Source organism: Triplophysa rosa, linkage group LG25 (assembly GCF_024868665.1).
Source record: "Triplophysa rosa linkage group LG25, Trosa_1v2, whole genome shotgun sequence".
Classification (NCBI taxonomy): domain Eukaryota; kingdom Metazoa; phylum Chordata; class Actinopteri; order Cypriniformes; family Nemacheilidae; genus Triplophysa; species Triplophysa rosa.
In genome coordinates this window covers 11,631,455-11,646,575 of record NC_079914.1, presented here as the reverse complement: position 1 = coordinate 11,646,575, position 15,121 = coordinate 11,631,455, and the positions used below count along the sequence as shown (strand labels likewise).

At 39.7% G+C, this 15,121-nt stretch overlaps 1 protein-coding gene across 1 annotated transcript in view; it reads right to left on the bottom strand.

The window, feature by feature from the left end:
- Positions 1-15,121, bottom strand: part of lrp1ba (low density lipoprotein receptor-related protein 1Ba) — a 185,657-nt gene that overhangs the window by 92,677 nt on the left and 77,859 nt on the right. Inside the window, 5 exon segments of the mRNA XM_057325867.1 lie at positions 872-1,036; positions 1,348-1,552; positions 2,900-3,097; positions 4,508-4,753; positions 12,837-13,037. Of these exon segments, the coding sequence (XP_057181850.1) occupies positions 872-1,036; positions 1,348-1,552; positions 2,900-3,097; positions 4,508-4,753; positions 12,837-13,037 (1,015 nt within the window).

Below are 15,121 nucleotides of genomic sequence, written 5' to 3'. Positions count from 1 at the left end.
TATGTTTATTCTATAGTATTGTCAAAGTTATATAGTATAGTACAATAACTAATATTGTATTTTAGGTTCAACTTGAAATCAACATAAACCGAAAATATTCCTAGCATTCATGGCATTGTTTCACACAATTGACGATGCATGTAACTGTAATTTAAAACATATAAGATCAACCAACTAAATCAATGAAATGAATGAAACAAAATAAAATCTTTCAAATGATGAAAAAAAAAGTTTTAATAATGAATTCAACTAAAATACCATAAAAAAACTTGCCCTAACACCGCAAACTCAACGGAAGAAAAAGCTGCTTTCAGAGAGAGGGAGAGAGAGAGAAAATGAGCAAGAGAGATTAAAATAAGTGAGCTCTGAATATAGCAGAGACGGAAATGAGAGAATCGAAAGCAGACAATTGATCAGATTCTTCATTAGGTCCAGGAATCTCATTATCTGAATATTAATTTGTAGTGCATTCAGGGCCACCGGGCATACAAAGAATTGGACTCAATAGATTGCAGGAGGGAGTTTAGGAATGTGTTAAGACAGCACAATTGCTTGTATATGAAAGGCAAAACACTCGATGGGCACAATTATAATCTATAATAATACTATATATCCATCCACCTGTCATTTTCTTAGTGGCTAAGGTGGCGCTGACTTTCACGAAAGCGAAATCACATCAATCATTCAACAAGAAACTGCATTTGAATTTGCAACCAATGACTGAATCGAGTTTATTTTCAACCGCTGTAGTCACCATGGCCTGTATTTTTATCCATCTCCCCTAAAACCTGGTCTCTTATCACTCACAAAAACAATGTCATGAAATACTGACCAAGCTCTCGGCTGTAAAAGCATGAGCATCCCATCTTACCGGGCGTCTGTCCACACGATCCTCCTTTCCATGTGATCCAGGGTGAGTCCATTAGGCCAGGCGCCTGTGTCCATGTCCTCGAAGATCACGTGCCGACGGTCGCCACTCATCGAAGCGCCTTCGATGCGGGGAAACGTGGCGTCCCAGTCGGTCCAGAACAGAGCGCTGTTGACATCCAAACGTTCTCAGATAAGTACATATAACCGACAAACAGTCCTAACATCTTCACATCTTCATTAAGTCACATCTTCATTAAAAACACCACCATTAGCGCAACTGAACAATAGGTAAGAATGTGTAATGATCCAATTTTATCGTAATATCCCTTCTGGAAATCGTTTAAAAACCTCATTTATGGGTGATTAGATGTGTTCATTACTATCAGCAAACAACCGTAAGAAACTATCAATCATTGGACTTGTTCATTAAAGTCATTTAGAAACTGGCAAACATTTTGGCTAAATTGAGAAACAAACCCCTGGCCTGGGTCCACAGCGATCGCCCGAGGGTGTTCCATGCCACCAGCGATAAGGGTGGTCCGTAAGTCGCCATTCATCTTGGCCACCTCGATCTGGTCCAGGTTACTATCAATCCAGTAGAGATTTCCTGCTATCCAATCAACAGCCAGCCCCTCGGGGGTGGCCAATCCATGCTGGACAACCACCTCAACGCTTGAGACACCTGCAAAGAAAAAACTAAGTTTGTTTGAAGGCATGCACTGCTATAGAGTATCACAGAGATGACGTAATTTTGTATGCAAAACCCAGAAGCGAGTTGGCATTTTAGCACTTCCATCGCCCCAAAGTCAATGGGTTTTTTGGATGGGTTTTTGGTTAAATGCCTAAAATAAGGTTTGTGGTTAACAAAACGTCTAAATATTTTAACGTTTTAATTTGACATAAAACACACCAGTTTTAACCCACTCGTGATTTTTAAAGCTTTATTGTGTCTTAAAAACGGCGGTTGCTAACAAGTTGCTAAAAGTAACTACTTCCTTTGGCGGGGACGTTAGATGTCATCGTGCATATACTAAATCTCACAAATAATGCAACATGGGCACAAATGTCTAAAATCATTTTTGGGGATTCATTCACGGAGTAATTACTTACAAGGGAACGCGTTTTCAATAAAGTTTGAAAAAGTTGTCGGAGGCTTGGTGGTGGTGACGTTGATATCGAGCGACCATAGTGTAGTCTGTTAATAGCCTCATGTTAGCTTTGGCGATTGTATTAAAGCTTCAAAAAGAGCAAATATTGTGTTAATCTGTAAAGATTATGTTGATAGACAAAACGTGTAAACATCATAAAGCTTTGTTAATCACAGAGTTTATTTTTTTGCGATCTTCCAAAACTCGATGGGAAAAATCCATAGGCTTTCGGTCAAGGGAACCAGTGCGGCACTAACTTCCAGGTTGGCCTACAAAAATAAGTAATCTCTGCGAAACTCCATTTAGCTGAAATTACACTTCCCAGAAGATAAAAGGGCTCATATGTGGCAGTTGAAATGAAAAATTATACTTGGCATAATTATTTCTTATTGGTCAAATTATTCTTTCAACATTGTGTTAAAACGTAATTTAAATAGTGATGTAATGTTACCAGGCAACGCTTTCATTTACTCGCATTCGACGTTTGCCAAGTGTTAATTCCGGACCCTGGTTTCTAGCACGAAATGTTAGCACATGTCCTAAAGACAATGCAATTCCCACATTCTTTCAGCCCTCCACTCATAGTTTTTTGTGCGATCTGAGTGTAAATTACTTCTCACACAGGCTTTTGAAGCTGAAATATTAACACAAGTGGTACAGTGACATCGGCCTTTCTCTTATAAAAGAACTAGAAGAATATCACCATTGAGCTCAGAATCATGATGGTCATGATTACCTAATGAAACACTGTGTTTTACATCACATGTTATGTTTAGACCAATGTGTCCAATGTCATCTTAATGATGACATGATGCTAGTTACCAAGTTGTCAAACATTGTAATTAATTTTCATAAACAACCTGATGTGTTGTTATCGATACCTCCGCTGTCTGACAGCTTCCCACGGTAAATTTTGTCTTCGACGACGTCAGTCCAATACAGCAGACTCTGGCTGTAGTGGAAATCCAATGCAATGGTGTTTCTGAGGCCGGGGACCAACAGGCTGTAGTCGCCCCTTTGCAGGTTAATGCGGCGGATTTCGTGCCTGATGGAAAAAATGATGAAGGCCTCGAAGGGATCTGTTAAATCGACAAAAAACAACATGACATTATCAATAGAGACAAAAATGTCACTTAAAATAATAACACTTAAAAAAAGTATTATGATTGAAATTCGTTCAAATAGTGCTCAATTGCAACATATTTTGCATCTGATGGAGAACATTACGACTATTGAACATCTATACAATGGACAAAAACAAAAGAGAGAGAAAACTTTTAACAGGCAACTGAAATGCATCAATAAGTTTGTTTGTCATATGAAAACCTAAAATCAATGCAAAAGTTGGTCAAGAAAATGATGAAAGCCTTGAAACAATCTACAAAATAAACAAAATTGAAAGTAAAGACATTATTGGTCAAGTAAAAAAACAACCCTAAACAATTTACAAAACACGTATATGTCCACTTAAAACAAATAGATATGTTTGTTTAAAGTTGACTAATAAACAAATACATTTGCTGCAAATGAATTCTATTGAAAAAAAACCCCACATCTTTACAAGCCTGCGACTGCGGTCGAAAAACAACAACTTTGCAGTATAAATCCTAGCTGGCTGTTTCAGCTCGGCCACAAACTAAAGCATTTTGACAGCCTTCAGGGAAGAGGCTCACAGTTTGGCTGTGTGTTTAAGTAAAAGCCTGTTTTTCTTTTAATAAAACATGTTTCTTTCACACATTTGTCTTTTCTCGCATACATATTTTCTTCTCCACTATCGTGAGTTGCATCTCTTCAGTAATTCTAAACAGAAGTTTGGCCGCTTTTTTGTCGCATTTGTAAAGTCAAAACTCAGAAATGAAATGCACGGATATCTCACATTCATTTTATGCTTTCAAAATCAAAGCCAGCTTCATCTTAAATTCCTGTCCCGGAGAGCCTCATTAGGCCTGAAAACACTTACAGGTGAAGGAAAGAAAATAGATTCAGACGTTACGTGGTGTGTGCATCGTGAAGGCAAAATATGAGCAACAATGAAGTTACTCATATTACTCATGAACAAATATGGAAAACACAAAATGTGAGTTGTGGTACTTAAAAATGTCCTGTTAATAACTTAAGCCAGCGAATAATTTACTTTTTGTCATTTTACAGACATGTCTCATGTTTTTATAGTACAGAAATGAAGCGGCTTGACTCCAAAAGTTGCCCACTTTTAAAGGGACAGGGCACCAAAAAAAAAGAGCATTTTTTCATCATTTATTCACCATTATGTCATTCCAAATGTGACCTTTTTCCTCTGGAAAACACATTAGAACATATTTTGAAGAACATTAATAACCAAAAAACTTCCATTTACATTTCTCAAAATATCTTTTGTGTGTCAAACAGGTCATATACACGTTCGAAGACATGAGAGTTAATAAACGATGGCAAATTTTTTTATACGTTTGCTCAAATCAGTGATGTCTAAACAAGCTATTTTGCATTACCTGTGCTGTGGCAGCTGTCTCCATCAGGTCCCAGACTCCACCCTGGATAGCAGGAGCACTTCACAGTGTTTTTGTGCTGTTCGCACACCTGACTGCAGCGCAGGTGTTTGGTACAGTAATCTAGCACCTCGCAGGTACGGCCATCTGAGGCGATCTGGAACCCGGGCGGACAGGAACACACCACGCCTTTACCCGGCGCGACGGCGCACTCGTGACTGCAGCCACCCTTCCTTACAGAACACTCATCTGACAAAACACGACAAAGACAAACCCATTTTTAGATCACTTTTGACAAACAACGACATGCTCAAAACAGTCAAAGTTGTCTGGAATCAATGCAGACTGACTACGTTCTTCAGTAGCCATAAGGATGAACAGCAGGAAGCCGTTAAGGCTCATGAACGCCTGAAAGAATCGACTAAAAAATAGAACCAAACAAAACTAACAAACAAGAAAGAATTCGATGTTTCTCATTCGGATCTCCCGACTAACTATAAAAGAACAATTCCTGAGGTATTACAAGGATGCATATGCGTCTGGGTCACCCAGCACTCATCGAGGAAGCGAACCGTGACTGTGTCGTCCACCGTGTCAAAACACACAGGTGTGTAATTCCAGCTTGTTTTTGTTTTCCCTCCAATGAAAGCTCAGAGGCACCGGCCGCAGAGCTTCTTTTCACTTTTACTATCGCTTTATTGTAGTGTTGACAAACTAATGTGGCGGCACGGCCGCAAAGTGGCCCCGCGGCAACGGAAAATTCGGTTAAGTGTTAGCTGAAGTTGTCGACTGGCCGTATATTGTCAGCCCCGTGGGTATTTAGCTCGATAATTCTGTCTTCCAACTGTGTTGGTAAAAGTTTATAATTGTTGCAAATGGCTTTGTTATTCTTAGCTCATGTACAAAAGTAACGCACTTGTTGGTCTGGAGGGAACAGAGGCTCTTTTAAATGACCAGTAAAAATTAAGCTCATTTAAAGAATTATTGAAGCACGGAAAGGTTAAGCATCAATTAGAAATGTTCCTTTGGGTTGTGCTGTTAAAGGTAAAGTTTGTTATTTTCGTCACATTAATGACACCAAATAAAAATGGAACGACAGTAATATGTTTGTATAAAACGTTGTGACAGTAACAACGTTTTATTTGACAAGGGGTTTGCGGACATAAACCGATTGAATCATAGCCACGTGCAACGGTACACAAAATTCAAGGTTTGACACAGCGAGGACAACAGAGAACGCATCTTAAAATTATTTATTTCACAAACACTGTAGTTGGCACAACTCTTATTGTGCATCTTGAGCTAGAGTATTGTTTGGAATCACCCCAAAAAGTAAGAATATCGGAAAAAACATCGTCTCCCTTTGACTTCCATTGTATGAATACAAAACCACCGAGACATTTCTCAAAATATTCGGATTTCTCAAAATACATGTGTTCTGCAGAAGAAACCAGATGGAGGCCAGAAAAGCACTCAAAGTAGAACCCCTTGAGCAAAAAACAGTACTTCAGTATAATGTATCCATAAACCTCAAGGCAGCCATAGAAGAAAAAGTTATAAAGGGAATAAAGAAGCACAAATGGAAAACAGCACAGAACAGGCAGGTGACAAGAGTAAAAAGAATCACTAATTTATGAAATGGCAAACGAAAGTGGATTAGTTCACAATGCGGTGGTGGTGATGTATGGGATCCTGCTGCAAGAATCGAGCCGTGAGGTCTGAGGTGAACTTACTAATACAGTAGAGAAAATTAAAACGTTCCAACAGGGTAATAATGGATTTTTTCAGACTGCAAGGTGCCTGAAGAATCAGTTTAAATGCTGATGAAAGAGGGGAGGTAGTGGCTTTACAGTGCAAGAATTCAATAGACAAAGGGGGGGAATTGTTCAAAAACCTTGCCTCAGCTCTCCATCAAAGTTGCTTGGCATTTCCTCTAAAAAAAAATGTTGGGATGTTTTCAACCCATGGTTGGGTCAAACACGGGCAAACCCAATCGTTGGGTTAAATCGACCTAGAAATTTGGGGTTGAAACAACCCAGCATTTTGGTCTGAAAAACCCAGCAGTTGGGTTTATCTCTTTTTGGCCCAACTGCTGGGTAAAAAAGCAACCCAGCATTTTTTTTGAGTGTATATATATAAAAAAAACATACTCAAAACTCAAAAAACAATTTAAAATTAAGATTAAATAGCAGAGAAGATGCATCAAATTTTTCACGATCATTTCAGTACATCAGACTAAAATACACTCTAAAAAATGCTGGGTAACTTGCAACCCAGCGTTGAGTCAAAAAGTGACGAATCCAGCCATTGGGTTATAAATTAACCTGATTGATTGTTTTAACCCATTGTTGGGTCAACTATAAATATTTTCTATGTAAATTTAACCCAGCGGTTGGGTTTGTCCTTTTTTGACTCAACGCTGGGTTAAAAATAACCCAAAATTAAAAATTTGAACATTACACATTTGAAAGAAATGCTTGGTTTAACTCGTTTGTCTATATTTTACCCAATCATAAGTTAAACCAAGCTTTGTTTTTCAAATGTGTAATGATACACTCAAAAATATTATGGGTTTTTTTAACCCAGCATTGGGTCAAAATGGGACAAAAGCAACCGCTGGGTTAAATGTACCCAGAAAATGTTTATAGTTGACCCAACAATGGGTTTAAAACAACCCAGCATAGGAACATTTACAACAAATCTACTTTTTGCTGCGGCAAAAAGTCATGCGGCACAAACATACAGCATGGAGACTGCCATTATTGTTTGGGGAATACTCGCGCATGCCTACAGACTGAACGTGAAATACGCATGCATATCTCATCATCGTTTTTGGAAAACGCCGCCTTCAGAGTTTACACGGAAACAATAACGCGTCGTTTTCAAAAATGTGCACTTTGAGACCCGTTTACAAAAAATGTTCCCCCAAAATGCTGTTTTTGTGAAAATGAACAGCCAAAACGCATAAAAAGTTTTCCGTTTTTATTTGAAAACGGTCTCGCGTAAACGACCTCTGAGAAAAGCAAACCTTCAGTAGGTTACCATAAAATCAAATTGTAATTCACAATGAACAGCACATATAGGAGATGAAAGAGGTCACCGGAAAGAGTTACCGGCCTGTGGAACAGGGCAACATGTCTATTTACACATCCAGACCATCACATTTTTTTCAGCCTACAGAAAAACAGCTTCAGTGAGATCCCAGTGAGATCAGAAACGGCTGCTTATAGTCTCAAAAATATTAACGCTGACAGGTGAAGTCTATCCTGTCTTACCGAACATGGAGTGTGATGGAGTAATATTCGGATTTCTCGCTTGTAATATGAAAGAACCAGCTGACTAAGTTCAGTGACGATCTTGTTTAATCCTGTGAGCGGCAAGGAGGACACTTCTCGTCTTACTAACCGAGAAATAAATCAGTGAACGGTTTCTCTTTCATCTATTAAATTTAAAGCTCTCTCTTTTAGAGTGATGCCGAGAGTCATTAATCATGATTAGACCTTCTGTGTGGTCTATACCAGACAATATTTATCTAACTCGGGAAATTTTGGGATGTTTCTGGACCATTGAGTTTTGACATTTTTCTTATTTATCTTGCAGTTTCTCTTAGTGAATTTGGGTTCGGCCCAGCTTTTATTGTTATGTTCAATATAGTATGCTGAGGTTGTGCTAAAAGTTAATGGGGGTTTCACTGCCCCTTTAAACATTAATAGGGGAATAAGACCGGAATGGTGTTTAATGTTCTCAGGTCTGTTGAACCTGCTGGTAAAGGATTAACTGGTTTGCTGGTCTTGCGGGCTGGTTTTGAAGTTATTTTGGGCATTACAAGCCAAATCCCGGCTAACTTGTGCTGTTAGCTAAAGCTTTTCAATTGTTTGCCTATACAAATGACAGGGCTGAAAAAAAACAACTGAACCCAGAACACAATAGAAAATTTACTTTGTTTATTTTATTTTAATTGGGAATTGTATTGGGTTTAATGGAAACTATAATGGTGTCTACTGGTATGTGATGGATTCTGTTGGTAGGATGTTAAATCCTATTGGAATAATGCCCAAAACACAGTACAAAAAGGAATTTTGTAATGGTTTTAATGGAAAAAGCCAATGGTTCATAATGGTATTTTAATGTAAACCATTAGAATTTCTGTAATGGTTTCTGTTGGGGTTCTATTGTTTTTTTCAGCAGGGACACCACAGCACAAGTGCCTTGGTGAGTGAAATTCTTGAGCGTGCTCCAAAAAGTGCAGAAACAGTTTACATATAAAAAGTACTATTTACATATATACACTCACCTAAAGGATTATTAGGAACACCATACTAATACGGTGTTTGACCCCCTTTCGCCTTCAGAACTGCCTTAATTCTACGTGGCATTGATTCAACAAGGTGCTGAAAGCATTCTTTAGAAATGTTGGCCCATATTGATAGGATAGCATCTTGCAGTTGATGGAGATTTGTGGGATGCACATCCAGGGCACGAAGCTCCCGTTCCACCACATCCCAAAGATGTTCTATCGGGTTGAGATCTGGTGACTGTGGGGGCCATTCTAGTACAGTGAACTCATTGTCATGTTCAAGAAACCAATTTGAAATGATTCGAGCTTTGTGACATGGTGCATTATCCTGCTGGAAGTAGCCATTAGAGGATGGGTACATGGTGGTCATAAAGGGATGGACATGGTCAGAAACAATGCTCAGGTAGGCCGTGGCATTTAAACGATGCCCAATTGGCACTAAGGGGCCTAAAGTGTGCCAAGAAAACATCCCCCACACCATTACACCACCACCACCAGCCTGCACAGTGGTAACAAGGCATGATGGATCCATGTTCTCATTCTGTTTACGCCAAATTCTGACTCTACCATTTGAATGTCTCAACAGAAATCGAGACTCATCAGACCAGGCAACATTTTTCCAGTCTTCAACTGTCCAATTTTGGTGAGCTCGTGCAAATTGTAGCCTCTTTTTCCTATTTGTAGTGGAGATGAGTGGTACCCGGTGGGGTCTTCTGCTGTTGTAGCCCATCTGCCTCAAGGTTGTGCGTGTTGTGGCTTCACAAATGCTTTGCTGCATACCTCGGTTGTAACGAGTGGTTATTTCAGTCAAAGTTGCTCTTCTATCAGCTTGAATCAGTCGGCCCATTCTCCTCTGACCTCTAGCATCAACAAGGCATTTTCGCCCACAGGACTGCCGCATACTGGATGTTTTTCCCTTTTCACACCATTCTTTGTAAACCCTAGAAATGGTTGTGCGTGAAAATCCCAGTAACTGAGCAGATTGTGAAATACTCAGACCGGCCCGTCTGGCACCAACAACCATGCCACGCTCAAAATTGCTTAAATCACCTTTCTTTCCCATTCTGACATTCAGTTTGGAGTTCAGGAGATTGTCTTGACCAGGACCACACCCCTAAATGCATTGAAGCAACTGCCATGTGATTGGTTGATTAGATAATTGCATTAATGAGAAATTGAACAGGTGTTCCTAATAATCCTTTAGGTGAGTGTATATTTACAATACTTTAGTCTCTGATGAGTTTCAAAACACTTGCTGAAGATGGGTGTCAGAGCAACGGGCCTCCAGTCATTCAAGCATGTGCTTTTATTTTTCTTTGGCATGGGCACAATGGTGGATTTTTTGAAGCACGAGGGAACCACAGACAGAGAATGGAGAGGTTGAAAATGTCTGTGAAAACCCCGGCTAGTTGGAATGCGCATGCTCGGAGCACACGGCCTGGGATGCCATCGGGACCCACAGCCTTGTGGATATTCACCCGTCGAAAGGATCGGGTTACATCCGCGACAGAAATGGAGAGTGCACTCTCTGTGTGGGCGGTGTTGTGAGCCTCGAAACGAGCGTAAATGTGATTAAGCTCGTTCGGTAGAGAGGCGGCAATGTTCACAGTAGCTGGTTTATTCCCGTTCAAATCTGTGATGTTATTGATGCCCTGCCACATGCTTCTTGCATTGTTGGTGTTGAACTGTTCTTCAACTTTGTTTTTATATTGTCGTTTGGCTGCTTTGATGGATTTCCTGTATTGTTTTTAATGGAAATTATAATGCTGTCTACTAGTATGTGATGGATTCTATTGGTGGGATGTTATCTGTCATATTAATAATTCCCAAAACACATTACAAAAAAATAATGTTGTAATGGTTTTAATGGGAAAAAAGCTATAATAGTGCATAATGGTATTTTATGGAAACCATTAGAATTTCTGTGATGGTTTCTATAGTTTTTTTTTCAGCAGGGAAGATAGACACGTCACATCCATAAAAAAGACAAACTGAAATCCGATCTGACCGTGTAGATACATTCCCAAAATCAGATTACAATTGATTTCAAATTGATTTCAAACCGCACAAGGACGTTATGGATGCGGTTTGTATAAATCAAGTTTTTTCAGACCACAAACTAAACAGTTTTGAGGTTTCGGGTACACCCCCCAAAAATCGATTTTTGCCCATCTGAACAAAGCCTGAGTATTTATTTATTTGACTCATTTTTGATCGAGCTGATCTTTATCCTTTACGACAAAGCGCAACAATATCCGATGATATTTCAACTAAATGTCGCGAGACGGGGGAATATGGGACAGATCATTTCATACTCAATAATTTCACATTCCATTCATAATTTGTACTGTAACTTGAATGATGCTGTATGAGAGATAACACACAGATACAGTAAAGTAAAGAAAAAAGGAAACTGCTTCTTTTCTCGTTTTGTCTCATCTCTTCTCCTTATCTCCTCCATAGTTCCTCAGAGGCCACTTTGCTGCCATGTCTCAGCGTGCTACCCAGCATTAATCAGTCTGGAGGGATGTGTGTGTGTGTGTGTGTGCGTGTGAGGAGGAGCTGATAGATGTAATTGGCTCTAAGCTGATATTCAAGCACCACCCCATCTCACCTGAGGGAAGATATGTCTCAAAAGCTTTCCTAAATGAACCTTAATACACACACACACACACACACACACACACTGACACAAATCTTCCAATCCCTCAAGACACTCGTGCACACACACACATTTTGGGTTTCTATGTTTTATGGGGACTCTAAATTATTTTTATACTGTACAAACGTATCCCCTGGCCTTCACCGTACCCCTTAACCCGACCCTCACATAAACCTTTCTGCATTTTTTCATTTTCAAATACATCATTTGGTTTGATTTATCAGCTGTATTGGGGATAAAAAAAATGAAATATTGCCCAAAAGGATGCTGGTCTGCAGTGGTTCTTAAAGGGACAGTACACCAAAAATAAAAATATAAGTTCCTATATATTTTTTATGATTATTTATTATTATCCGTTTACCCTCATTCAAATCCTCTATAACTTTCAATTCCTGGAACACAGAAGAAGATATTTTAAGATATGTCTCAGTGGTCCACAGAGTGGAAGTCAGTGGGGGTCAATGTTGTTTGGTAACCAACGTTCTTCAAAATATCTTATTTTGTGTTTTGCATAAGATAGAAAGTCATACAAGTCATAAATAAATGATCATTTTTCATTTTTGGGTGAACTGTACCTTTAAATAGTTTTCGGGTAAATTGTCTCTTTAAATGCAAGTCTAAATGGGTCTCTCTGGTTGAGAGGTGCTAAAATTCAAGGCAATCCCCATCCCATAATAAGCCTTCAGTTTGGCTTATGCTCTCGAGACCGAGATAAGATTAGCCATCCTCTCTTTCTCTCCATGTCTTGCCCTCCAGGTCTCTCATTATCGAAATCTGTCCATCTGTTTCTCCGGGCTGCTAAAAAGCTTTAGATAAGAAATGCATCGGACAGGATCGGGAGAATGGAAAGAATCTCGTAATTCATAAGCATATGGTCTGAAGAACAAAACGTGCCGCTTAGACATATGTAAATTCAAACCTTCAAAGTTTGTATAAGCACGCCTCCTGCACCAGGTTCGTAACGCACGCAACATTTTGTGACAGTTCGCCAAATGGGACGCGTTCCCGGATCGACATCCTTTAACAGTCCTTGAACAATATTTCTATCAAGGAATAACCTACCCATAAAACCCGAGGGAAACGCCTGGTTGATAAGATTGTTGCTCAAGACCTTAAAGTCAGCCAAAGTCAGTCCGCTCAAGGGCCATTTTAGTAAAGCAATTTTCACAGGCAGATATTTTCTTTTTAGATAACAGGCATATGTATACAACTCCAAATCATTTGAGGAAGAACATGCATCTTCAACACTGTTAGTCATGACATCAAAACGGCAACAGAACCTAAAACCTCAATTGTGAATGTTTACCGCTCCACAAAAAACTGATCAAGATGTTATTCCAGAACCGAAGTCATATCGACCCTTTGGGACTCACCACAATACGGCCCTTCGTCTGAATTGTCCGCACAGTCTCTCCAACCGTTACAGATCCGCTCTGGCGAGAGACATACGGACGTGTCGTTGGCGCAGGGAAACTTTGGAGGCTTACAGACGGACACCTCGCATCCCTCCTCGTCTGATTGGTCCTCGCAATCGATGTCTCCGTCGCACACCCAGTCTTTACTGATGCATTTCCCTACAGCCCAGACGAGAACGCAATTAATAAAAAGCCAATAAACACTTAACATAACTGAACATTATGCATTGGTTGTCATATAATATAAACAATAAACTGTACAAACACAAAAATAAAACTTCTATGCAACTAACGTTACGTGTTACCAAAACTATTTTGTTGTCAACATGATCAAAATGCTCAACTCTCTCCGTGGTTGTTCTACAAAACAGTCTGCTTTTTACTGTAAATTTTGGATTCGAAATCAGCTTCATTCTCCCAAGCTGTTATTTCAGAGCTTATAATTTCCCATAGGGTTGCGCATAGCTTTCAAGTGCTTTTTGGTCCTTGCGGTACGCCGTATCATTAGCGATAATGAGGTGCACACTCAGGGGTCGATCAGACAGAACGCATTTTTTGCTGTCCTCTTTTGAATTGTTTTCAGTTGGCAGGGAGCGTTTTGCGCGCTGCTCATGCTAGCCGGGCGCCTCACATTTTTGGAGGAGCGCTTCAAGCGCCTGAAGTTGAAAAAAACTCAACTCTGAGCAGAAAAGCGCTTGACGTCATGCGCCTTTTCCCCACTGTCTAATCGAATGAAAGGAGAGGCGGGCCTTGCAATGTGGTGACGGACCTTTACAGTTGCTTGAAACGTCTGGAGACTGCAATGATGAAGGAGAAACTTGTGTTGGCTGACGCGGGTTAACCGAGCAAGGTACCTTGTACCTTTTTAAAGTTTCTGATAATATGATAGTTAACAGCAACTAGAGCGCTCGCGCTATAATCCTTGACTGACAGGACAGCTGTTTCGGTGGTAACCTAGCAACATAAAAAACGCTGCGCGCTGCTCTGTTCAAAGAGTCACCCAAAAGAGCAGCGCGGCGCGCTTTGCGTTTTCGAACAGAAAAGGCGCGTTCTGTGTGATCGTCCGCTCAATGTGCTTCTTTTTTCTGTTTTGTGAAGAAGAAATTAATCGCGAAAATTTCAGTCAGGTGCTCAAAATAACCACTTTTAGCAGTAGCGTGGGAGAAACTGAGAATTTTAAAGCTGAAGACTTACAAATGAATGAAATTAAATGCCACCGCTTATGTTACGATGACAAGCTGTGCATCTATTGTTGTTAAAAAAAATGTTTTTCCCAATTTAACATGAGATGCGAGATCCCGTGTTCAGTTTAACATAAAGGCAGTGCATCCAAGAAAGCGTTTTTCAAAGCTGTTTTTTTTAAACCCATCTTTAGGCGCTATGATAAGTGACGGTTGGTTGGTGTGGTATTTGTCCCGCCCCATCTCCACTGTGATTGGACAGAGTGAAAAGCGACATTGAGAAGTACATTTTTTAACGCATGACGATGGAAAGACAACGACCCGGGGTTGAATAAATGCTCAGACTATAAAATAAATACATAAATAAAATGGTGACCGGGACTGTAAAAACCAGGCTGAAGTCTCAAAATCTAATGTTGAGATCAAGAGCGTCAAAGTTTTATGTCAACCATTATTTCTTTACTCGGTCAATGTTAAAGATATTATATTACAGTTTACATTATATTACAATTGACTTTAAGTACATTATATAGAATGTTTTATCTAGAAAACAGTAAATCCCCAAAAAATACTTTAGCTGGGTTTTCACAGACTAGGTCACAATTTATTTATTTTTAATAGAAATAGAAAAGAGTTAGACGTTATGTTTAGTACTGGTTGTGTTAAGTATTTCACATAACAAATCGTTGAATTATCTCAGTATTGAGAGAAAAAAAGCAGACTTTCTCACTGACCTAGGAAATACACCAGTCACCCGTTTGTTTGTTCCACTTTCCAACCCTTAACTTTCAAGATCTCACCGCTCGGCGTCACGGATCGATTCCGCGCACACACATTTGCCCACAAACACACATACGAGATACTCTCCTCTCTACCTGAGCCCAGCTCACCGGGGTAATAAACTATTCACAGTCGGCCTCAATCAGAACACATTGTGTGGAAGTCATTCAGGGCGAGTTTGAGAAATCTCTCCAAAACGATCCATTTTAAACATTATAAATTCAGCCCGGAGGAAGCAAAGCAATAATCAGCTCCGTTTTGGAGATGGCTTTCCACGTCACT